The 27,277-nt window shown below is 35.3% G+C and overlaps 1 protein-coding gene across 1 annotated transcript; it reads left to right on the forward strand.

The window, feature by feature from the left end:
* Positions 1–3,693: 3,693 nt before the first annotated feature.
* On the forward strand, positions 3,694–6,622 carry LOC121417938 (muscarinic acetylcholine receptor M3-like). Its single transcript, XM_041611651.1, has 2 exons — positions 3,694–5,208; positions 5,841–6,622. The coding sequence occupies exons 1-2, from the start codon at positions 4,327–4,329 to the stop codon at positions 6,138–6,140; spliced, it is 1,182 nt and encodes a 393-aa protein (XP_041467585.1). The 5' UTR covers positions 3,694–4,326; the 3' UTR covers positions 6,141–6,622.
* Positions 6,623–27,277: the final 20,655 nt, after the last annotated feature.

The raw sequence follows: 27,277 nt of genomic DNA on the forward strand, positions 1-27,277 counted from the left end.
GTATCAACATTTCTCTAAAACGTCGGCATACGCTGAACTTTGATTTTTTTTTCAACTCTGGGCGTATACTTAGCGTATTCATAACGAGTTGGACGTATACATAACGTATTAGTAACTTATATCGAACGCTTCGTTAACTTATACGTAACGTATTCCAACGAATGCTTAGCGTATTGCTGGCGTACACAACTTATGCCCTACGATAGGCTAACTTACGCATAGCTCGCGGCAGCGTATCGCTGACGAACACGTGTCTCTCGAATGGCATGGGCATCTGTTCACCATGAAGTCTTCATGAGTTCTGATGGGTTCCTTCTGTGAACCCCAAATTTATATACCAATTTCCTATAAACGTTGTCAATACGCCATTATACGGTAGCTGTAAGTTATAAACACGTTCAGTAAGTTTTGTGGTCGTCCGGAGCACGTCTTCATACGTCAATATACGTTGGAGTTAAGTTACACATACGTTCAAAGCACGTTGCTCATAGGTTAGAAGTAAGTTTTAGGGTACGCTGGACATTATCTCGACGTACATCGACTTATGAGTAACTTACGAGTAACGTGTGTCAACGTGTATCAACGAACGCGTAACTTGCCTACAACTTGTGGCCCGCGTATGCGGGACGTATGAGACATACGCAGGCATACGTCGAAAAAATTTGTGCTTGCACAAAATTTTTCGACGACCTCGCCGTATGACGACGTATACCAGCGTGTTTTAGCGTACTCTTAACGTATACAAAACTTATTCGACGTACGCCAGCGTATTCGCCAAATTCCTCATACGTCGGGCATACGCTGTCTAAAACGCCAAGGTGTGACAGCGCCATAAGGGATTTAATGTCGTCCGACGTACGTCCGTCATAAACATTATGAAACATAACTTTGCAACAATAAGACTTTTTACAACCAAACTTGGATTGTAGATGTACTGAAGGGACCTGCATGTTACAGTGCAGTCGCAGGTCAGATGGTAAGGTCAAAGGTCATTTTGAGGTGGACGTATAAAGTTAACGTGCAAGACTATCTTATGATAAATAACTATGTAACCGTAAATACCTATATAAATATGCACTTTTCTTTAATGTTCCTTATAAATTCATATTAATTTGTTCAGCTAGAATTCTTTGTTCTATATTGTGTCCGCTGACAAGAATAGTGAATATCAACAAACTTGCTAGTAAGAATCTAACAGAATTTCCATCTGTTCCACCAAGATATTGGTTACTTGACCAATCCTATTTAAGAGTGTAGTGTGTGGTATAATCGGTAGGGGGATTACTGATCTTACATTTTGACCGAGTTTACTCTGTCACAAACACGTCAAGATTGAAACCGCGGTCTTAATCGTGAAATAATCGTAGTGAAGGAATCAGATCGTATCAGATTGGTCGTGGTAATCGTATCGATCCTAGAAAATTTTTGGAAGTGTTTGAAAAGTTCATCCTCTTTAGTAATCAGCAACGAAAAAAATCAATCGTGGCGTTCGTAACGGATCATAGGACATTTTGGAACAAGGTATAAGCATGTGATACATTTTACAAAACAATGTTTCATGATAGAAAAGATAAAAGAGCTCCCTGCGGAAGCAGGTAATATGAATAATTCCTGTGAAAAATAAGGCTAATGACGAATATTTAGCACGTGTGAAAACAAATTAGCACATGATGAGAATGACGAACGAATAAAGGGGGGGGGGGGGGGGTGGTGCAATAAATGATAAAACATCCTTAAACATTTCACTGTACTAGAATTTAAATTAAGTGTATGTTTTATTGGGAAGGGGATTTACTGTTATATATTTACCAACAGCAATGTAGACCCTATATAATTCATTTCACACACCGGAGGAGGCGTCCACATTTAGTAAGTGGATTTTCACATACACAGGATGAATTTTAAAGTTCACGGGAAACGACATTTCCTAGTGTGTGTGTGGGTGTGCGTGTAGTTCGGTACACCTCACCACTGGCATCATCAAGAGGTTTGCGAACGTCCAAGTACATACGCTCTAGCGATATTTCTGATGGTTTTGAACGTAGCATTTTTATTTTTTTAATATAATTTTTTTTTTACATATATGTCACATGTACATATATGTAAACACGTGGTGGCAAAAGTGAAAACTGAGGATCCATGACCTATATACCCGGTATTTTAAGAATATTATGTTGTTTAAAATAATGGTTAACTTTCATTAATTAGGGATTACAAATACAAAGGGAACAAAACCGTTGTACACAGTGTATGTTTGCAGCTTTTGTATAGATTTCTTAAGTAGATCTGGAAAATGACATTCCGAATGAATTAAAATAAGTAAAGATCAAGTTTTTAATAATAGTGTTCTTAATGTATCTCTTGTTTTGCAAATAAATCGTTAGAATCGTACGTGACTACTGTAAACAGAATGAGTGAGTGAAGAATATTGGTCGATTGAAACAAAATCGAATTTTCATTATTCAATAGCGTGTTCACAAAAGAGAAATTGCATCAACGTTCTTAAAAATAAAATGAGAAATTGTATCTTCAAGGGAGCTTATTTGTATATAAGTTTTCTGTTATAAATAAATCACAGTGAAGCATAAAACAAAAGTTTGTCTTACCCCAATGACGTACATTTTATTATAAGGGACTTTGAGCCGAGGAGAGTAAAATCGATAAATATTTCCGATGTATTTCTTATTAACGTATGTACATGATTGTATCTACGTGCAGTTTCTTGTTATTCAGGATGATGCCATTTGCACTAGTCAGGTCAATTTTAGCGTGACTCATTTTTTTTCTTATGAATATTTCATACCACCTAACAAAGAAAACCGAAAATATGAATTCAGAGAAACGACGTTCAAAGATAAGAAAACCTATTCCAGTTTAAATTAGACAAAATATTCGTTTATGATGGCCTTTGTAACACATCTTTTTTTTCACCAAAGCTAAGAAATTGATGGGAAAAATAAATTCAAACATATAAAGCCCCCGTCACACTTATTCGGTATTCGAGGTAATCGAGGACAATATTTGTACAGTTTTGAATAACAAATGACTGTTCAGTCAGATCTAATATGACCGTCTTTCTTTCGTCCCATCTAGCATGTTTAGTGTGATGAGGATGTGAGATCAATATTTTCAGCAAAATGATGCAAGCAATGCGGGAGGGAGGACAGTGGGTGGGGTGGGTATGTGGGGGTGTGATTTTTTTTGTGTTGTCATATTTATAATTGCTTTCATTGATTCATATCTATTAATAATATTTCCAACATGTTGTATATAAAGATGAATAATATTGGAAAAAAATACAATTAATTTTCAAAAATTAAATTCTATGTTGATGAAATCAATAAACACACACACACACACATATATATATATATAAAGAGAGAGAGAGAGGGGGGGAGACCCTTCATGAATTGCCGAAATAATGATTTGCTATTCAATTAATAAATTCGAAGAAAAAACAATAATAAGAACAAGCAAAACGTTGAAAGGGTATAACTGATATAAGCAGTTGAGCATTATACCTGATGCAAGGTCATAATTACAAGCTATTGTGAAAATAAAAACTCAGCGTTTTGATGTACCTGTATAATGAATGATATATATATAAGTAGTATATGACATTTTTTTCTTTTGAAAGTGTATAATTTGAAAGAAAGCCGGCCGCTGGCGCCCGCTCCATCGTGAAAGTGACGACATGACATTGTGTTACCACTGCATAATAGTATCTGAATTTGTACCATTGTTAATAAATCTTTAATTAAAGATGGCGCGGAATTGGAAAGAGTACCAAATATTTGCCCTCAATGATTTAAAAGCTAATTCAATTCGGCCTTTCCCCTTCTTTCAGGGGAAGTTAATAATTAAAAATAAGTTTACTTGACTTTATCAATTATTCATTGAACTCGTTCTTTCTCCTTATTCCGATGGAAGCAAATAAGAAAGAAAGAAAATCAATTAACTATTTATGATAACCTAAAATAAACGTACGGGAGAGGGCGCGCTTCATGATGATTTGTGTCATATAATGATAGCAAGGGAGGAGCACGGGGGACGTGAGAGTCCTGATCGACCAACATATGATTATTTATTAGTACTAAACTGAAAAGATTAAATGAATTCGACGACTTCATTTTTCTCGTACTATACTCATCAGTCCTCAAATTATACAGGCATTTAACTTCGGAAACAAGCATATTCATACAACTACTCGCATTTTTAAACTGCAAGAATCCAATATTTTCTTTGATAATAATCTTCTTTTTAAAGTACCGATTTGATGCTGTGCGTGTTTGTTAATGCTTGTAAGCTTGATATCGATAATGCACTATGAATTTCACGGGAATATTAAATGAAGCGGACACCATGAATAGTAATATATCAACATTTAATGCTACAACAACGATGGAACCCATCACATGGAAGTCAAATCCGAATATCTCAAAGATTGCAATAGCGGTAACGATTAATTTCTTGATGGTCTCGGCCAATGTCATCAGCTTGGTTGCCTTTGCCATTGAGAAGAAACTCCGCACCTACAACAACTACTTCATCATCAATCTCATCATCTCCGATCTTCTAGCTGGCATTCTCCTAACCGTAACCGTCGCACACTCAATCATTGGTTATTTCCCATTCTCAACGGACTTTTGTAGGGTGTACACTGGCCTCAGGAACGCTTCGACAACGGTATCGAACCTCGGTATGGTCGTTATCTGCGTGGATCGGTACCAAGCGACATTCGACCCGATCAACCATTACATCTCCAGAAGCAAACGCAGGGCTGTGATCTTGAACAGTGTCGCTTGGACCGTCGGACTCGGGTTCTGGCTGTTGTACGCAACCGCCTGGGACTTCGTGGTCGCTGCCGTCAACACCCGTCATTGCGTTCCAGGTTATTCTTTCCGACTTATTCCCGCCATCTTGCCCATTTTTCTTCAGGTGTTTCTGCCCCTAATTGTCGTTTCAACTCTCTACTTGAGGATCTACGCAAAGATCAAACATACCCTCAAGGGAAGAAATGTCAATGCGAAGTTCAATCTCAGGTCGAGTGTCCTTGAAGATTCGGCGACTTTTGATGTCGTCGTCTTCTCTGTTGCTAGTCGGGTAGACTTCCCAAACATAATAGATGGAGAAAAGGGAGGGAAACCATTGCAAGAAACACTCGAGACAACTGGAAAACAAAGAAATCTATCTAGAAAGAAAAGTGAGGTAGGTATGATATGTTTGTGTTTTCGAAACTATTAGATTAGTTTTCTTGTCAATGTGAATTACAATACTCCAAATACTTTTCACAAGCATTAAGAGCGCACCCTTTCAACATAGCCACTGTCGCGCCCTTACTGACATGAACAAAATTAATGTAATTGATCCTGTCAGGGATCACAAGAAAAAGAATGATTTACTGTTTGTGGACCACGACAGGAAACATCATCAATAAAATAACAATGGCTGGTGATCATAATTTATCAGGGCTCACCAATTACACTCGGCCTTTAGGAAGAACAGAGTTATACAATGGCTCTGAATTGAGTGATCCATCCGTATCGTTTAAAGTTTTCATAACTTGTACTCGCAAGTACTCGCAATTTTTCTTCATTTTTGTACAGTTCATCTGTATTGCTTTGATTTTCATAAGCTAAATAAAACCAAATCACGTAAAACGCTCTCAGAAAATTTGATTTCGGGGGTTAAAATTCTGTCGACAACTGCAAATTAACGATTTTTAAATCAACGAGACTCGACAAATTTGGCAAACAACAAAAGCATTATGTGTTTATTTATATATAATTTAATTTTCTTTCCATTGAACAGTCGAATTTTATCTTTTTTAACCTGAACAGGGCAAGCCATCTCGCCAGGAGTCGACGGGTGAAATGTGGAAAGCCACTCGAACGCTCCTTTTCATCATCATTTCCTTCTTCGTAGCCTGGATACCAAGTAGCATCGTGGCTGTTCTCTTTACCATCAATCCAACCCTTCTTCATCAGGGTTTTTTCACATCCACCTGGTACATCTTCATAGCCTGGCTGACCTATGCCAACAGTTTCCTCAACCCCATCGCATACTCAGTATCCCAACCTTTGTTCCGTAAGACAGTCTTCAGAATCATTTCGCATCCCCTTGTCGTTTGCAGAGATTAAAGAGGGTCGTGTCTACGATCTGCTCATTGTTGACAGGGAGTTCCGCAATCGCGACGAGGACGGATTCTACTACATATGAAATCTATTTTCAAAAGACTTTTCATGATAATGTTTGTCTTTGTCAAAATATGGTGAACGAAAGAGGCTGTTTCGTCCTGGACTCTGGACAAACGACATATCTGCAATTTTTCGTCATCTCCAAACCTTAGGACGAAACTGCTGTTCCGGAACACCAATTTTCTACAAAGACCTTCCAGCTGTTGTTTGTTATTGGGCGGGCATTTTATGTGTTGTAAAGTCCGTCCCCGTCGCGATTGCGAAAAAAAGGCTATTGATAAAGTAACACCAACAAGACCAACTCCAGGGGCCCATTTCATAAAGGACTTGCAACTGTTGTAACTTTGCCATAATGGCATCTACCATGAGGGCTCAGCACCCAATCAGAATCATAACGGAAAAGTTACAACAGTTGCAAGTCCTTTATGAAATCAAAGCTATTACATTATTTCCAATAACATACCATCGGTCGGTTTGGAGTCTTTTTCGTTGATGTTACAATTTTATTTTCATTAACGATTGAGTATATTTTCGTGATCTATCATGTTAATATCTGTTTGAATGTATAAATACATCTTAGTATTAGCACATGTTTGTGGAATATGATAACAAGGCATGTTTTTTTTTTTTTCAGTAAAGGATTACCTAATGTGCATTCAATGTGTAGTATAGTGTGTAGTATACATTTCTATGAAATTATTATTTGTTTGTGAATTCTGAAGAAGATTTATCTCATTGGGGGAATTCATCATAATTCACAATCAAGCTTATATCCTGAAAAATCATTCTGCTGTTTTATAGGCCTATTCCAGGAAATCAAATTAAAAGATATATCGTGCAGGACATGTTATATAAGTAATAAAAAATAATTGTCAACTGGACTTACTTGTACTTTTTTATTGTGGCGTTCAAGTCCTATCCAAGATGCTTCATCAACCCGAATGAGCTTCGGCAGCGATTTGCTGTTCACATTGTTCACAAGGGTCGGGGAATTTCGGAAGGGGTCGGAGAATTTCGGAAAGCGTCGGGGAATCTTCTGAACAGTCGAATTATAAGCTTTGGCCAGGTTGTGATTTTGGCCTACTCCTCGGTCGAGGGATGACGTCTCCGTTTTCATGCAGATAATTGGGAAATTTGAGAATATATGTCACCAGGAAAGGGTGAATGAAGTTACTTCACAGACTGCAAAATTGTTGTTGAATTAACGGCCACAGGCCGGTGTTTATTCAGGAAAACACCATAGAGTAGTATTTAAAGAACATTAGTTTGTCTTTGGGCCATCATCATATAATATAGGCTTTTAAACAACACCCGGCCCTCAGTGCCCAAACAATATCAGTTTGATTTTAAACTGAAATGGTTTCAACACATCTCAAGTGTTTTTCGATATAGATACAGGATTGGTGTTAAATTAACACCAGGTTTTCACAGCGCGTGTGGCAAACCAGATTCTTAAAAGTCAAATCAAAAGTTCTTTCACTTAACTCATTTAATGGCGTGTTTTCGCAATCTCTATACACATAAGATAAGATAAGATTTATTTCATTTATTTACGGTTAAAAAGCCCAAACAGTTCACAGACTGATTTCCATTGGGGCCGTGTGGAACATACTATTGACAAAGTAAACATTTTAAAATCAGTGTTTAACGAACAATGATATATGGAACAGAAGCGCATCAATGAAATATTACAAGGCAATCAATGAAACGCGAAGAGGAGGGAAGGAGAAGAAAAAAAGGAAGAAGGGAAAAGTGAGAGGGAGAGGAAAAAGACAACAGAGAAGATAACAGAAGAAGAAAAGAAGAAGAAGAAAAAGAATAATAAAGATAGTAAGAAAAAGACGAAGAAATCATACACCGTTCTCAAAAACATCAATAACTTTCAACATGAAACATCTATCTGTAAATTGGAACAAAGCGGTGTATACATGGTAATAGTAAATGTATACATGGTAAAGTAAAATGTCAAAATAAATACATGTTTCTATAATGGACAACCGAGCACAAGAAAATGAATACAAGTCGTGATTTATCAATGATAAAAGCTATACATATAAAAATGACTGGAAAATATATGATAACTAAACATGCACTGAAAATAATTATATAGCATTAAATACTTGGTTAATACTGATGATCAAAGCAAAACATATGAAATGATCGGAAAATAATACAAGTACTGGGGACAGAAAATAGACATTGTCTGTTGATGTTTGATAAAACATTTAAACAGAAAAATAGTAATTATGATCCATATCACACAGATAATCTCTTAAGACCTGTTTTGAAATTGTGTTTCGTTGAAATTGTGTTTCGTTTGTGCTGCTTGAATATTTGTGGGCAATGAGTTCCACATACCGGCTCCTCTGTACATAAACGTGCGCTTTGCAGATTCAGACCTTATTTGCATTATTTCCAAATTGAGATTCCCACTTCTTGTGTTATGTGATCTTTCTTTAAGGGAAAATCTATTGATTAGATATGAAGGGGCTAATTTATTGAGTATGTTAAACATCATTATTGCAACACTTTCATTCCTTTTCTTTTCAAGTGTATCCCAATTTAGTTCATTTAGATTATCGTTTCCGGATGAATCCTGTTTGTGTTTCTGTTTGTGGTAACTCCCGTAGGAACTCGGCAGGACAGCATTTTTTGCTGGTAAACGCCAAGCTGGTATATAACCAATCCCAGGCGGTATTATTTATTTTATTTATTTATTATTTATCTATTTCAGTCTTATTAAAAAAAAAGGGTAATCATTTCAGAGCCAAGAGGCCTGCTTTTCAAAAGAGCCCCGTTACATGAATGAGAACTTATAATGTACAAAACCATACAGATAGAACTACACAAAATAACACAACACATTTGTAATCAATCTAAACTGAACTAAACTAAACTACACTAAAAACTGAACTAAAAACATAAAACAACACATAAAAAAGGAAACCGGTTAACCAGCACGACATAAATAGTTTGGCTTCTATTGTTCTAATAAAAATGAACCAGGAATATTCTGTATTATTCTAACAATGATGACAGGTTGATTGTGCGTAATTGGGTCTTAAAAGAATTGAGTGTAGTTGCTGTACGAATATATAGGTTGGTAGTTTGTTTTAGATACTTGGGGCTACGAATGAAAATTATCTTTTTTAAAATTCAGTACGGGGTTTTGGTATGAACAGTGGATTTAATGTAGAATGGCGGGTGACATAATAGACATGATAGACGTTTTGTAGAAGGATCATTCAAGTAATATTGTGCTTAGTCATTTAATATTTTAAAGACAGAAATACAATACTGATTGTTAATTCTACTGTCAACGCTTTGCCATCCGAGACTGTTTAGTAGAGTTTCTTTGGTAGTTGTGTTTTCTGCGTTAAGAATTGGTCTTGCATATCTGTTCTGGGTGCGTTGCAGTTTATCAAGTCCGTTTTGTTACATTTTCCCCAAACCACTGACAATAGTCTATGTGGGGTAGAATAAACGAGTAATACAGCTGTGCAAGGATTTTCCCTGTAAAAATGACTTTATCCTCCTAATGCACGCTATTGCTCTATTTATTCGATACATGTAATGACCAGTTTAGACTCTGGTCAAGAGTAATACCAAGGTAGCTAATATGCGTTACATTCTCGAGGTAATCATCCCCGTGAGAAATTCTGAGAATCTGATGTTTTACTTTACGTTTGGTGCCAAATACCATGACTTTTGTTGATAACGCGAGCTGCCCGATTTTGAATCTTTTGGAGGCTATCTTTTAAACATTTGCCGCAATTTCCCCATACTATATCACAATATGACAAATGAGATGAAATCAGGGGGTTATAAACTAGAATCATTGTATCCTTGTCGTATCGATTTTAGCATAAACAAACCGCTTCTACATTTCTTCTGTACATTTTGAATGTGTTTTCCCCATGACAAATTTTCATCTAAAATTACTCCTAAATGTTTACACTGGGTAACTCTTGTAAGGGGGGTTCCATCAATGCGAATACTTAGCGATTCATCTTTGAATACTTTTTAGTCGATTTCTAGTTCCTAGGACAATATATTCATATTCACATACGTATTCTACAACGCACCAATGTAAGTCAAATCACAGTCAGCTAAAAGGTTTTAGTCGAAAGTTGGTGGATCGGGGCAACAGATCGTTTGAACATTCGGACCAGACGAAAGATGGCAAATATTTTATTTGTCCAGCGTCCAAGGGAGCGTTCATTGAAAGTACGTTTTATCCGGCAAGTCCTGTTTTATCCGACAGTTACCGTAGTTACCATGGGTGTCGATCGGTATTCTTGGTTGGGGGGGGATGATTGACACAAATTTTCTTGTGGATGGGGATCTTTCAACATTACCCCCACTAAAATCACAAGTTAGGACGTTTGGGAGTGGTTGATATGCATGGTGTTCTTGGAAATTCCTTCATTGTTGTAGTGTACTTTACTTTTATATTTTTTTTGAAAATTTAATTTATGTTACAAAGCCTATTCTAAACTCATGCGAAAGAAAAAAAATGACAAAAATTGTCTGGACCATGTGCAGTTGTACATAGTGATCTGTTAATTGAGCATGATGTATACACAGGGGTGTCGATCCATTTTTCAGATGGGGGGCAAAATCATGAATCAACGTTCCAAAGGCGCTCTATCACACAAAACGAACAAACTCACCCACACACATATAGGCCTATATATATAAATATGACTCATGAGAAAGAGACACATATCTCACCCTCACCAAAAATGCGAGCGCGAAGCGCGAGCTGAAATTTTTTAGTATGACATGAAAACAGGAAAAATGTACCCTGTTTAGGTTTGTTTGTAGTAACTCATGAGGATAGATACATGTATCTGACTAGAGAACGAGCTGAAATATCTTTATATTCTGACCTGAAAGCTTGATATTCTAAGCATTTTTGGTACCAATGATTAAGATGTTTGTCTAGAAGAACAATAGATGCGAGCGCAAAGCGCGAGCTGAAAATTTTGATATTTCGATCTGGAAAAAAAAATGACAGATTATTGGACGCTTTTAGTAAAGAAGAAGATATATATCCAACAAAAGATTATTGTAAATCGAAGCGGGAGTTCTTTTGAGGTTTAGAACTGAAAGCGGGACATTCTATTCACTTATTTCATCAGGAAAAGTATGGTTTTTTGGTACAGAAATGATGCGAGTGCGAAGCGCGAGCTGAAAATTTTTATATTCCAATCTGAAAAGCAGACATTTTAAGCACAATTTTATAAATCAAAATCAAGTTGGTATCTCAATCTCGCTTTCTGATTTCAGTGTAACATTACAATCTTATTTATTTTTTTAGTGGCACATGCGGAATTATTGAGGATCAACGCCTTTGTGTATACAACCCGACTGGCAGTATCTTTTTTCTTAATGCACGATGATAAAATGCAGATTCGGACCAATTAAGACTAGCACAAATTTCAAACTGTGTGGCTTCTCGTGCACCATCGGGCTAACCGTCATTCCTTAGACGATTTATCTTGCCATCACCCTTTTAATCCCGTTTATTTTTCCACCCTTTTGAATTAATTGATTTATCAAAATTAATTTATTCGCCACTGGTGGGATGGAACACCCTATCAACAAAAGTTGTTTTTCGTTGGGGTCTTTTTATGCCATGTGTTAAAAAATATCATATACATAAACATTTCATTCTTTTTCATCTTGAACCTCCACCCATCTGTTTAATAGTCCTGAAAAAGAATGTTTTTATTTAATATAACAATATACACAAATTGTGAGGGAAACAAACAGATTGATGGCATACTATGATCATCATGATCAAACTTTACATTTTTTCATCATCATTATAATTTTTCTACCCTAAATTATTGGGGGGGATGATAATACAGGCCATCCCCCCCACTTGAAATATTGGGGGGGGATATATCCCCCCCATCCCCCCGTGATCGACACCCATGGTAGTAACAGTGCCTCTCAGCCAATCAGAATCAAGAGGAAAAGTTGTCAGACATGACATCTTGTCAGATGAAAATGTTAAATCTTACAAGCTTTGCGTTTCAGTAGGCCCCTCCACTTTTTCAGTTCATTGGTACGTTTCAACCCTACAAGATTGTGTTATGCAGTTGATGCATCTTTTCATTGTAAAAAATCATTTATTATGAAATGTACTTTGCGGAATATAATTCAATAAAATAAATATAAAAAAAAGGATGAAACGTTCCCCGGGACGACACTCCTGTTTTGATTCAATGATTTTCGACAAAGGCTATTTTGTCATTGAAGGGTTTTTAACAAAATATTATCTGTGTTATAGAAAGCGTCTGTGTAGTTATTGTGAAAATTCCCCAATGTCTTTCTAAGAATGGTTTGCATTGGTTATACAAAACGTATTATTTGGTTCTATGTCCCGCCCAAAACAATATCTGTACTGTAATGAGGATTGATCTGTTGATTGTGGCTGTGGCTTTAATTGAAGCCTTTTTGCCAAGTTGTAATCATACCACACCTAGATATCGCTCGTTGTACATAGCATTTACCACTAACAAAATCTTCATCTGAATGTATTATTGTTTGTGCATTATATTATATGGGTCATTTGCGTCTTTTACATTGAAAAATATTAATGTGTATGGAAATTTTCTACATGTTTACCATTATGGCGTCAAAAAAAGGCTTATATTCATAGTATTTTGTTATCATAAATATGATAATGTATTCTCTTTTCAATGTTATGTTAACCATGTTAATGATTCTACATCGCTAAAACACTTCCTCCTCCTCATTGAAAATATGTCATCAAATTGATATTCGAAATAAACATCTCATTTCGATTTCCTCTTCAACATCGAGCTTCTTCTTCCCTTTTTCTATTTGACGTTCACATACCTGCAAGTAATAAAAGACACGTTATTTTTTTAAAATTAATTTTCGCTTCGATGGTCGACAATTAGAAATATCAAACTGATGATTTGTCAAATATCCAAACTGGGATATTCCAGTTTACCTCTGGCTTATTCCTCTCCTTTCATTTCAAATAAGGTTTCTTTTAGTGGAAGCTCGCTTCATTGAGTTGACTCATGTGAACCATTTCACGAAACAAATCAATTACTTTGCATTGACTATTGTTATAAGCTTGTGCAAAATTGGAAGATAATAAATTATTCAGTGAGAGTCACCGATGAGACTCGTGAAGTACGTCCATGGTCATGATTGGTGTACGTAAACAATTTTATTACGAATCAAACTACAATTCGATGAACAATTACAACGAATAGAATAAAAGCAATTCAACGTACTTAAAGGTCAAGTCCACCTCAGAAAAATGTTGATTTAAATCAATAGAGAAAAATCAGACAAGCACAATGCTGAAAATTTCATCAAAATCGGATGTAAAATAAGAAAGTTATGACATTTCAAAGTCTCGCTTATTTTCAACAAAATAGTTATATGAACGAGCCAGTTACATCCAAATGAGAGAGTCGATGATGTCACTCACTCACTATTTCTTTTGTTTTTTATTGTTTGAATTATACAATATTTCAATTTCTACGAATTTGATGATTAGGACCTAACTGCCTGAAGCACAAAATGTTAAAATAATGGAATTCCACGTGTTCAGGGAGGAATGAAACTTCATTTCACATAACAATGACGAGAAAATCAAAATATTTCATATATGATAACATTTCTGTTTAGGACTCTTTGATCGTGTTTAAATGTGTTTCTGCATGTTGTATGGTGTATTGATTTTGATAAGCATAATTGTGAAATGAAATTTAGAAAAAGGTTTGCAGTGTTATCGGCTTCACATCCCTTCTCTTCCTCAATTTTGTTTTGTCTCAAATTTCATTTTTCTCATTAATAAGAATCTGAAGAACCCGCATCAACGTTGTTTATCTGTCAAAAAAACATTTTTCGGAACCGTGTTAGTTCGTTATGCGATTTTGGTCAGAGAACTGATAATACATATTCAAGTTCCTACAATCGTCTCCCTCACTTAAAGGACAGGTACACCCCAACAAAAAGTTGATTTGAATAAAAAGAGAAAAATCCAACAAGCAAAACACTGAAAATTTCATCAAATTCGGATGTAAAATAATAAAGTTATGACATTTTAAAATTTTGCTTAATTTCACAAAACAGTTATCTGCACATCCTGGTTGGTATGCAAATGAGGAGACTGATGACATCATCCACTCACTATTTCTTTTGTATTTCATTATATGAAATATTCTAATTATATCCTCATTGTCAAGTGAAATAATAATTGATTCTTCCTGAACATGTGGAATTAGCATTGTTTGAACTATATGGTTTAGTCAAGTTGGTCCTTATTGTCAAATCTGTAAAAAATGAAATATTGTATAAGTCAAACAATAAAAAGAAAGAAATAGTGAGTGATGGACATCATCGACTGACTTGCATGTCACTGAGTTGTGCATATCACTGTTTTGTGAAAAATAAGCGAAACTTTAAAATGCCATAACTTTCTTATTTTACATCCGATTTTGATGAAATTTTCAGTGTTATACTAGCTTGATTTTTCTCTGTTCGTTCAAATCAATGTTTTTCTGGGGTGGACTTGACCTTTAAAATAAATACTTTAAATGATGCTAAGCTTCAAGCTTGGAACAATTCATTCGCCCTGTTACACACTTCCATTCGATTTAATGATATATCTAAAATACATTTCAATAAAATAGATATATGAAAACTGAAATTTAAACAAATTCTGCAAATAAAATGAACCAAAATGCATAATTGGAAAGCATTGACATATTATTGGTTCGCTGCGGTCGCGCGTTTAATAGAAACAGAATGCTTTATAACAATAATGTCGTTATTTTTAATGCACTTGAGACATAGCCTATATAGCCTAAGCTCTTCTAGATTCATTATTACCATGGTCTTTGGATTCAATCGTTTCATAATGTATGCACACCCTCCACTCCCTGAGGAGTATTGCAGTGTGTTGCCATTGAGGCGCACACTAGGACAACCTACATTGACTTTCACATCCTAGTACCGGGTACCCATTTAGCACTTGGGTAGAGAGGGTTTATTTCTAATTGGTCTTATGCTAATTTATCTAATCGCCAACTCGTCTATTATAATTTGGTCTATCATCAATTCAATTCTCTATCCACATGGATAGAGAACGTGGTCTAATTGCAATGGTCTAATTGCAATTTCGTCCTCTCATCATTTCGTCTAATAGCCATTTGGTCTAATTGCAATTTCTCTCATTGCAATTTGGTCTAATTGCAATTTCGTCCTCTCATCATTTCGTCTAATAACCAGTTGGTCCAATAGCCATTTAGTCCATAAACCATTTTGAACAAGTGTTATTGGGTGAAATGAATGACAAGAAAATGGGTATCAAGACCGACTGGTTATTAGACGAATTGGTGATTAGATGAAGTGATTATTGGACCAAATTGTTGTTAGACGAAATGTTGATGGACGAAATGGCATTAGACTAAATGAAGGTAAAACGCGATGAGTGGACGAGTTGACAATAGATGAATCGGGAGTAGAGAGTGGCATTTTAATGCCCTGTTAAATGACGCTACAAACGTGGGATTTATACTCACGACCCTTGAATTAAAGAATCAGAGTCGCCATTTAAAGGGGAATCCAACCCAAATAAAGACTTGTTTTTATAAGAAAAAGAAAAATCAGACAAGTTAATAGGTGAAAGTTTGAACAATATTGGACAAACAACAGGAAAGTTATGAATTTTTAAAAGTTGTAAATATTGGTAATCACTATACCCATGGAGACTTCAAATTGGCCGCATATGGGATGTCATAGTGATGTAAGGCAAGGACTACTCTTCCATGTACTCCAATACATATTATGGCTAAAATGTCATTTTTCCCTAAAGTTTTATTTCAAATTATATTTTTCTTTCATGAGGACATAAAACAATATACTACCAGGATTATATTTAGATTACTGCCCCAGGGGAATAGGTACTTAGGAGAAAACCACAAATCCCTGATAATAAAGTACATGGCCTATGGGAAAGTTGTCCTTGCCCCTTGTCATAAGTTACTTACCCAGTTGCCAATTTGAAATCTACATACTATTAGTGATCTCAATTTTAAAGCAGCTATAACTTTCTTATCGCTTGTCCGATTTCTTTCAAACTTTCGCCATTCTGTTTAATTCATTTTTCTTCTTCCCAACACAACATTTTATGGCCAAGGCTGGATTCCCCTTTAATACATATAATAATTCATTGGCAAAAATGTATATAGATAATATTAGTTTGCAATATTATAAGTTGTACTTGAGTAGACAAAAAAAATGCTGGAAACCGCTACCATAAACAGTGCTTGACTACGGTAGCGGCCTCAAACGTAATAGCGAAATAAACAAAAAAGAAAACGAAGTCAAATACAAATCTGGCATTGACTTAAATCCTTACTATAATTTGGCTAATCTTGTGTGTCCTTCCGTTTGTTTGACGCAGCTTTTCTCCGTGGTTTTCCACTCAATCGAGCTGGAATTTTTTCTAAACATGGTTAAATTGTTCACATGAGGAGGGTTGTTGGTGGTATTTTGGTCGCATTATTTAAAGTTTTTTTTACAATTCATAACTTTTTGGCATTCCTTTTCGCAGCCCTGAGTATAGCTTCGAAGTTCCCAGTCCCTTTTACCTCTCTCGGGTCAGCGAAATACAAAGCATGCATGCCATCATGCCGACCGCGCGGGTACGCGACCGGGTATGGTACGGTATACGGTACGTACTTACTCATGCGCTGGCTGCATGCATATATGCATGTGGATGTTTTCAGTGGTTTACCGCACCGGTGAGTACGACTTTCTGACAAACCAATTTATTTCTTTTTATTGGGAATGATTCAGCAGTGAAGCCCCATTCTGTCATGATAAATTTGTTACTTAAAAGGCTCAAGATCTAGAAATCTATAGCCTAGCCCTAGGCCTAGGCTGCTGGTCATAAGTGGTAAGAAAGTTTTTATGTTATAGGCAGTATATATACAGCCACATACATGTGGCCACACGCGTGTGGTTATATCCAATACTAGGCCGGTCAGCACTAAATAGGTACCAATCCTGCAGACGCAAGCTCATAAATATTCTTAAATATTCATAGGATTAGGATGAGGATTAGGGTTATGGTTAGGATATTAGGGTTTCAGCTTGCGACTGCAGGATTGGTACCAATATAGTTCTTACCTACTAGGCCCCGCTAAGGATACCGCTACACGCGTCACTTGCACTTGTACTCTATGCAGCAGCAGTAATGTAATCGCAAACGCGTAACACAACTCACAAGCGGTTTGTATTTCTTGCGACGGTACATGTTGCAAAACTTCATCACAAAGGTTTTATCTCCCGATTTCTTTGACAATATTCTCACTTCACTGTCACCTGCTTGCTGATCAGGTGAGAATGAAGTGAGAATATTATTTGTAGGCCTAGAATCTATGTCAACATCAGTGAAATCGGGATAAACCTTTGTCATGATGAATCTTTGAGAAGGTTACCTTTTCTTGATAAATAGGTCAATCCAAAAACCTACCTACCCAGTTTCATTAAAACATCCTTTATATTTAATCCTGTATTTTAACAGATTCAGCTACCTGCCACTCAATGCTCCAAGGCCAAGCTGTGCCAGTGCTCTGTTGCACACAGTTCAGTGCATGGTTAGTATTTTGACGTAAGACATAATATTTATATTGAATGATTGATGCCGCAGTAAATCTAAATTCCAACATGTGCATGATGAAGTTGTTTGGTTGAGTCTGATAATCAACTCAGTGCTAAGTTCCAAAACCCAAAATTAAAAATTTGTTAACAGATTTGCTATTAACCCTTTTATTTAAGGACAAATTTGATCAGATTTTCTTCGGAACATTGGTAACACTGGCATTTTCGTTCTTTGATACACACATTCAACAAAATTAATATCTCTAAAATTCATTTACAAATATAAATAAACTATATGTAGTATTATGTTCGCCAATTCATATGTTAAACTTTGTTTCTGTGTGATTAACAAAATACTAATGTAGCATGATCGTAATAAACAAGCATTGGTAAAATGATTTTACAGACATGTGTTGCCAATTTAATGATTTCAGTGCTTAATTTCCTTCTTTTAATTCCTGATGCTAAATGCCAAGTGGTAACACTACACAAATGAGCTTATTGTGTGCAGATATTTTAGCTCCTTCACATCTAAAACCTTTTCTCTCTCTCTCTCTCTCTATCTCGCTCTTTTTAATTTCTCTATAGCCCCTTTTACACCTTCACGGAAGCAACACGGATCATCCCAGAATTGTCAATCCGAGGTCATCCGTGTACAGTCCAGGACTACCGTGTACACTCCGGCTACTCATCCTGCGCCATCCTTGATGTACCGGCATGTCCGGGAGAAAAATTGAACATGTTCAATTTTTCATCCCGGAGTACACGAACTGATATCATCCGTGTTCATCCTTGTAACCTCCTTGTACATCCGTGTAGCTACCGAATGCATCCGGGAGGCTCCTTGTAAGAACCGGGTGATCCTTGTTGATACCGGCTTTATCCGGGGTCAAATGTTTGTATTGTTTGCGTACATGAACAATAGTCCGTATTCATAACCAAGCACAAGCATGCTCCAGATGCTGCAAAAAGGGACGAAACTTCATTCTAGCCAGTACAGAATGTGAGCAACCGTGAAGGTCCGTGTAAAGACCCAGTAACATCCGTGATCATCCGTGTATTCCGTGTTGGCTCTGGGAGCATATCAAACAGAATCCCTATTGCTACCTTGCCTATCCTTGTAGACTCCGTACTTTTCCGTACATATCCGTGTTAATAACCAGTTAACTCCGTACTCACTCCGGGAATGCTAGGAAAATACAAATTTGGCACCCCGGATCATCACGGACTGAGATCCGTGATGATCCGTGTTGCATCCGTGAAGGTGTAAAAGGGGCTTTACTCTCTCTTCATCTCTCTCTGATTTTCCCACTGTCTCTCACATTCATTTTCCCAACTGTCTCTCTCATTTTCCCCACTGTCTCTCTCATTCATTTTTCCCACTGTCTGTCTATCTCTCTCTCTCATTCATTTTCCCCTCTGTCTCTCATTTTTCCCATTCTCTGTCTCTCATTTTCCTCACTGTCTGTCTGACTCATTTTCCCCACCACTGTTTCTGTCTCACTCATTTTATCACCCCCCCCCTTTCTCTCACTCTCACTTTTGTTCGACATCGTGCCATAATTATAAATGTTTAAATTAAAAAGTACAAACAACCGCAGTCTAATGTACATTGTAAGGTACATGTACAATGTACTTACATATTTATTTCTGACCCAATACATGTAATCATATAACATTTCTATATCACAATAATTGCCTCTTGACTGTTTACTGAATACATTCTAATACATTTTTCCATTTTATAGTTAGATTTGAATTTTCACTCTGTAATGATTATTGAAGTTCTTCCTCCAGTTCAACCCAAGATGCTTAACTTAATTGAACCTCCTATCTATATTGAAAGAGAAGTCTGCTATGAATCAGTTGTCTAAATATATTTCATCAATAAACTGCTTGGCTTTCAGTGTGAATAGGCTGTCTAGCTGTACATACAAGAATGTCACCCCCTCCCCCTCCCCCACGCACTTTGATCAAGAAAAATGACTCCTACCCCTGTGCTGCCACGGGTAATTGCTGCTAGTAAATTATAAACACTAACATTATATTATTAATACGATATTTGCATTCAAGTACCTTGTATGCCTGATATTATGTGCACATGCAGTTGACGTGTTTTTGTGTGTTTGTGCATGTGCAAACGTGTGCGTGTGTGCAAATGTATATTTAAAATTGTGTGTGTATGTATAAGTGTGTGTGTGTCGATATAATTTATGAGAGTCAGAACCATTGCACTACGGCTCATTCAAAGAAAAATAATTGAACCAGTAAGTTTGGAAAAAAATCTTTTTGGATAGGCATTGTGATAAATAACGTGTAACAAATACTTTGGTTTATCATCATAATTTAAAATATAAAATTCAAGAAATATATCCTTGTAATACAATCCAATTTTAAAATGTATTATATATTTTAGAATGCAGACCCTGGCAATATTATTGATATTCTTCTAAAGGCTTTTTTCTTTTTTTGTATTTTATTTCTCAATTTGTAATAAGTTACTTGAACAATAAGAACAATTATAAAATATCAATTTGGAAGAAAAAACAAAAATTGAATACTTTTAGATTTGATGTCGAACGACATTCCTAAGATTAAATATTACATCACCAGCCATCCTTTATCCATTTAGATGTTTATACGATGATAATCCGGTTAGGAACCATTAATAATCATCGATAGAATAAGAGTACTAAACGAAATGAAAATGAGTAACGTTTTTCGTTTAATTCCACCTGACTTCATCACACAGGTTTTATGGGCACAAAGCTGAAATAATTACGAAAGAAAAGCACACATAAAAACTAATACTGGACGGTATCAAGAGAGCTACTACAGTTCATGAGGGATTCTATCATGTTTGTTTGTTTGATTGATCCCAATAGGCTGAGATAGAAAAAAAAAATCATTAAATCCTTCAAGTTCATAGCGGAAAATATATATCCTTGAATAAGATTGTCAAAAGAGAAAAAAGTGCATCGTCAATCATTCAGCCAAGCTTTATCGTATATTGTTAAATGCCACATCTCTCTCTCTCTCTATATATATATATAACATGTTGGGAAATAAAGGAGCATGGGAATTTTCTTATTTCATATATATGTAAGACACTCGACCTTTTTATTGAATACAAAACTTGATATCTAATCAAATAAAATCTACAAGGGTAAAGGAAAGCTAAAACATTTCCGAAGGAGAAAATATTGGTGAAATTGCAAAAAATATAACAATCCGGATGTGATATGTAGCTGAAACAGCTCCATCTACGTTTCATCCAAAAAATGTGTCGTTTCAAGCATTTTTTAATCATCAACGATAGTAGCAACGGTGATAACAATAATAGCATTTTATAAATAATAACAGTATGAATTATGGTTGTTATCACTATTCTATTGTTTATTTTTTTCTCACCTGATATAGTCATTTTATTAAATTCAGTTTGAAGATATATATAATTGTTTATTAATCACCTGATACTTCGGCCATTATACAGCAATCCTGAAAAAAAAGAAGCTATACTGTGATATCAGTCATCTGTCATCATTGCTCACCTGTTAAACGATAAAAGCAGCATGTATGCATATACAAGTAAAAACATGCATTGATTTGTTTATATAATCATGGATCTAACAGGCGGTCGAATCATGGTGATAACTTCTATTATCATTGTCATTATAATCATTATGACAATTATTATTGCCATCATTATCATCATCATTATCATCATCATCATTATCATCCTGACCATTATCATTATCTTTGTAATTATTATTTTTTATTATAATTATCATTTCTATCATCATTATTATTGTAATTACTATTATTGTCGTTGTTGGTGGTGTTGCGATTGCTACATGGCCCTGGGGACGATTTTTTTTTCAAGGGGTGTTGTTTAAATTTGACATGAAAAAAAAGGGAACAAAATGGAGGTGACTTTGGTCAAATTTCTGAAAATTTAGCATACCTTCCAGATTTCAAGGGGATGCTGCCTAATATCGTTAATTCTATACCCAGCACCTCCGCTTCCACCTTTACCATCATTATCACAAATTTTTGTTCATGTAAATTAATATTATATGGTAATGATAAATTATGGTAAAGAGTATCATTATTATAATTTTCAATATCATAGTTGCCGTTAACAATGTAATTAATGTGCTGCTGTTAAATTAGTCACTACTTCTAAATTGACAATGCAATAACCATTGATTACTAAACCACAATATTAAATCATCAGTGCATCAAAATGTATAGCTCATTCTAGAATGAATGGGATCTAGCCTCTAAAAACGGAATTTAAATGTCATTCCTATAGTTGCCAGAATTCAAGTGCAAAACAATTCGATTACTTTCAGGGCCCACCACTGTTATCAAAATACACAAATTGTCTTAGAGGAAAGCTGATCTATGAGTTTTATTAAATATTATTTTAATTGAACTCTGATGGAAAAATATTTTCCCAATCGCTATTTTTTTGTTATGCCGCAGTTCAATTCGTTGCCAAGTGTTATGATATTTGCTCTTAATCATCAATTCAAATTTAATTGGATTGTTTTATACTTGTATACAATTGTCATAAGAGAAGGCCAACAATCAGGAATATACACAATTTTCATACAAATTTGGGAAACCTATCCCAAGCGGAAAGCCCCCTTCCATTCACACAATGATTTATTTAAAAGATCATTATCCTAAAACCATTGGGGAGCCGTCTCGTCTTACATGCTTAATATTGGATCGGAAAGGGGTCTCACAGCGCCATCTCCCTCCATTAATTGATATTATCTCACTGTTATTACTTATCTTGTATGGTCAAACATGCAGTGGGGAATATTATGAGAATACAATATTACATTATTTATATGCAGCATTAAGGGTTCTCATTCGAAAGTGCAACTGAAAATATACAAATCCATAAATTTCTTTAAAAAAAAACCTTTCCGAATTCAAGGAATACGAAATATATTTTTAATATTTGAGATATCATGGATCAAAATATGCCCCTTTTCACATAAAACTCATGAATGTAATTTACTCATAAATAATTAATTATGGAAATGGATAGACGCAAAAAGAGCGGGGGTTGTAAAATATAGTCTCCTCATATAAGAGTATTTGCAACAGCTACGCGGATGCTTTCTGGAACGTAGATAATCTATTGTCAAGTACCTTTCATGACAATGAAGTCTTTGTCGAGGGTGAGTGAGTCTGAACAGCAGTTTTTGTCTCTGGACAAACATCGTATTTACAATTTTTCGTCAGCTCCGAAACGTCGGACTTAAATGCTGTTCCTTTTTACCGACTTTCGACAAAGACCTCCCAGGTTTTCATTGTGATTTGACTTGTATTTGCAATGCATTTGGATCGTACTAGGATTGATTCTGTGCCGCAGTGCGAAAACTCTTGGGCCCCGGTCTTACAAAAAGTTGCGATCGATCCAATTAACCACAACTATGGAAAGCCAGAAACATCAATATCTTAAGTGTATGTTTGTTTCAAAATATTTTATTAATGTGACGGATATTCCTTTACCATTGTTTTCTTTTTTTCAAAAGTTTTTATTGGGTTTTCATAATTTTGTATAACAAATCACAATTAATACAAGTGATTTAAAATATAACAGAATAAATAAATAAGAAAAAAAAGCAGCATACACACTAGTTTACATTAGAAGAAGTACAGCTTATCAAGAGATAATAATTGATAAACATGTAGTAAAAAGCAGTCACTTTGTCTCTTCTTAGTATTCCTCATCCCCTATAGTATAGTAAAGGCAAGAATGTAATAACAGAGGGATAAATATCAGGTAACATTGTTTTCTTGAAAATCGGTGTGCTTTCTTCTTTATTTACAAAGACATAGTGCAAATATCCTGTAGAAAAAAATTGTGACATTGATAGATTTCCATAATAGTTGAGGGTGATCGGATCAATCGTGACTCTTTGTAAGACGGGGCCCAGATGACGAACAGACTGCAAAATGAGACAGTAGAAGGAAGGAAGTGTGAAGTATGGTTTACTTGTTTACTTGTGGGCGCGTGAAGACAAATTTCCAGTTGGAAATTATTTCAAAAAATGTTTCAGAAGCGGTATAATCTAATGGCATCGACAAAGATTCTGTTTCTTTAAGGAGATAAAAAAAATCATCAGTTGTGATGACACTAAAAGTGTGTCTAAAGGGGTATCTTAGCAGCAACATCGGCCGAATGGCGAAATGTGAGAATATGTTCGCAAGCGAAAATTAGACCCTGAATTTGCCTCGAAATATCATAGACAGCGGTCGGGATGTCACTATTAACAAGACAGGTAGAGCCAGGGAGCTTCTTTCCCACCTAAATGAGGAGCATTTCCTATGTTAATATCGTCTGCTCTTAAGAAGAGTCACCATGGGAAGAAATTATGTCAAATCCCAGGGGGTGACATTAAGAGTGAACTACTCCCCCCCCCCGACTTTTCAATTCTTAGTCACTTATCTCGTCTCATGGTCCTCCATTTTACTTCATTACAAACTTTTTTATAATCAGTCGTGTTCATTATCAAAGACATAAGCAGAAAAAGTCAATTAATCTACTTTTAATTACATTCTCGTTTATAAATACAATGATTAACATGTAAACCCATTTGCAATATGATATATTTGCTCTTATCTTCCTCCCGACTCTACTGACGTAACTATTAAGCTATCATAAGCGGGAGTAAATACGAAGTTTGTTTTGTATCTTGTAACCATGGAACTTGTCACTACGGCAACATAGCTGCAAGAACTTTTTGGTTATCTGATTTCGATGGAATCGCAACTTTTTTACTATCCTTTGTCTGGATGCTCAACCCCTTAGATAGAAGCAAAGAAATGAAGAATATGGCAAACTGATGATCTTTTCGCTGTTCTTCAAGAGTATCTGCAAATATCCAGTGTGTCGTTCATGATGTCTAAGTAAGAAGATAAAAAGTGAAGACCCCGGCCCCTCAAAATAAATAAAAAGAACAAAATACAGCGCTAACCCAAATCAAATGTTCATGGTAGATAGTACCATAATTATAAGTTCTTTATTTGTTTATGGACCCCGGGGAAGGGGTTAATCACTTAACCTTATCATTGTCATCGTCAGATGGTTTGAGCAATGGAAATGGCTAATTTTGCCCTTCCTTATTTCAGGCTTCGATGGGTGTTGCTATTAATGTCAACATTGGCACGAATATAATTTACAGATAAAGGGATATCTTTAAGAAAAAATTCCCTCTTGCTTGTTTCCATCATGAAAGAGGCAAGGAATCTACGTATACTTTCTATAAAACTTCATCATATATTGAGAAAAACGAGGATCTTTGACGCATTCATATTTTGCATTTTTACCAAACACCTTCAACCTACACCCAATTAAAAAAAATGGTTGCCGTAGCTAGGGATGCATGCATAAAGTCATGAAAAAAAACCCCGTTATTAATAGAAGGGCTATACGAATTCACTTTTTGTGGTTTGCATCAGGGATACCTTGTCGTATGCGATGGCGGATATACTGTTTGGCAGCTCTTCCTGATAAAAGTTCAACTCACTCCTTTAGTCATCTTTTTTTTCATACAGAAAACTACAACCCTTTCTTTTCTATTTTTTCAGTTTCCGTCTATGTAAATATAATTACGTTTCCATTAATCAAGCCCGGAGCAATTGTCGCAGGAGCAAATGTCTTGTCACCGAAATATATACATCCCATTTTTTTCCTATTGGATATAAAATTTTCCGGAAGAGACACAGATCCACAGATATTTTTAGAACTAAAAACATGCACGCTTATTATATTTTCTTTGTTTTACCAGTCTTATATCATGTATATGATATAGTTTTAATCACTTTTTCATTGTATTTTGTTTTTCCCCTCTCCGTTATTTTCAAAGGTCACATGTTGCCTTAAAGGTTCACTCTATAAATGACATTTTAAATAAACATTAATTTTGAGAGGTTAAAGGAGTGACAACCACTTCCAAATGTTATATCCAACCTTGCATAAAGCTAAATCCAACAGTTTAAGTGTTGTGTCGAACCATTTAAGGTGGTTAATACAACATTTAATAATTATGCTTGCTTATATAGCGCTTAATACTTGATTTGTCAGAAGTCTTTAAGCGCTCTACAGTATATGCAGCATAATTACCCTGGCTTTAACATGTAGAAAAAGATTGTCACTCCTCCAATTGTTGATTTAACCTTTCATTTTTAGAGTATAATAATCAATAATGTCAGGAAAGCTAGATAAAAATTTCGATAGGATTTCGTTTAGGAATTGTTTAAGTAACTTTGCAAAATGTATATTTTATTACAATTAAGTACGATACCATTCCCTTTTCTATCGTTTTGTTTCAACCTACATCATTTTACATGTCCTAAATTTTAGTCTACACTAAAAACAAAATTAAATCACGGGAACCCATTACATCGCAACAATACAAGACAGTGCTTTTGTTTTTTTTTACAATGAACTTTGTCATAACAATCAACAATTTGATCGTGGGAATCAACGGAAAGACAAAGACAGGTTAATTGTTTACAAACATGATCGAATTTTATCTCATTTGCACGTATATATCACTCAAGTTTATACACAAAAAGGAAACAAGGAGCATAAAATCAATAAAAACATTCCATTTCAATATCAGAGCAACAAACCGAAGTAAATCAAAATTAATAATCATCCTCTCCAAAGTACCCTCTTATGTTCCCTGTATATCGACATGCAAGACAAGTTGTTTACCATATCAAAAATATTATTTAGAGAATAAGGAGCTATAAAAAAAATCCATGCACTTCCTGAACCACATTTATGTTTTTAATGTCAGGACCATGATGTAAAACAGTTTTTAACTGATCTTGTCATCCTGTATGAATATATTTGAATAAATAAATAAATAAATAAAAATTACACAGCAGTGAACCATTAATTGTTTTAAAACTCAAAGTACAAATGATAAAGAACAAAAAAGTGCCATTTTGAAACTACAATTTTAATTGATCTTGCTCTCTTATTTCATCTAAGACACAAGTGGAACGCTTGTGACAGTCTAGCTTGCATTATAATGCTTAAGTACGATTCATAATTGTCAAGCTTCAACAAACAGATATATCCACTTATGCATAAATAAATAAATGCATAAATTGGTCCAGGCAGAGTAACTGCCCAAAATGTGAAGAACCATTTTTTTTTAATTTTAATTTTTAATTCATTACGTTTCTAGATGCAATCATGCATGAGTAAACAATCGTTTGTGCCTTTATTTTAATCTATTTGGTAAGGCATATGCTATCGTGCCGGATATATCGGGTTACCTTAGCTACCTCATAACAATTCTTGCTTCCGGCTTAACAGAAATTAAAACTCTTAATTAGCATTGCACGTGGAGAAAAATTACAAACTTAACAAA

The sequence above is a fragment of the Lytechinus variegatus genome, chromosome 7, assembly GCF_018143015.1.
Source record: "Lytechinus variegatus isolate NC3 chromosome 7, Lvar_3.0, whole genome shotgun sequence".
NCBI lineage: Eukaryota > Metazoa > Echinodermata > Echinoidea > Temnopleuroida > Toxopneustidae > Lytechinus > Lytechinus variegatus.

Excerpts from the sequence above, each read along its gene's own strand:
- LOC121417938 (XM_041611651.1), top strand. The coding sequence starts at position 4,327 with ATGAATTTCACGGGAATATTAAATGAAGCGGACACCATGAATAGTAAT. Across the intron at positions 5,209-5,840 it reads TATCTAGAAAGAAAAGTGAG|GGCAAGCCATCTCGCCAGGA; the intron begins GTAGGTATGATA and ends TAACCTGAACAG.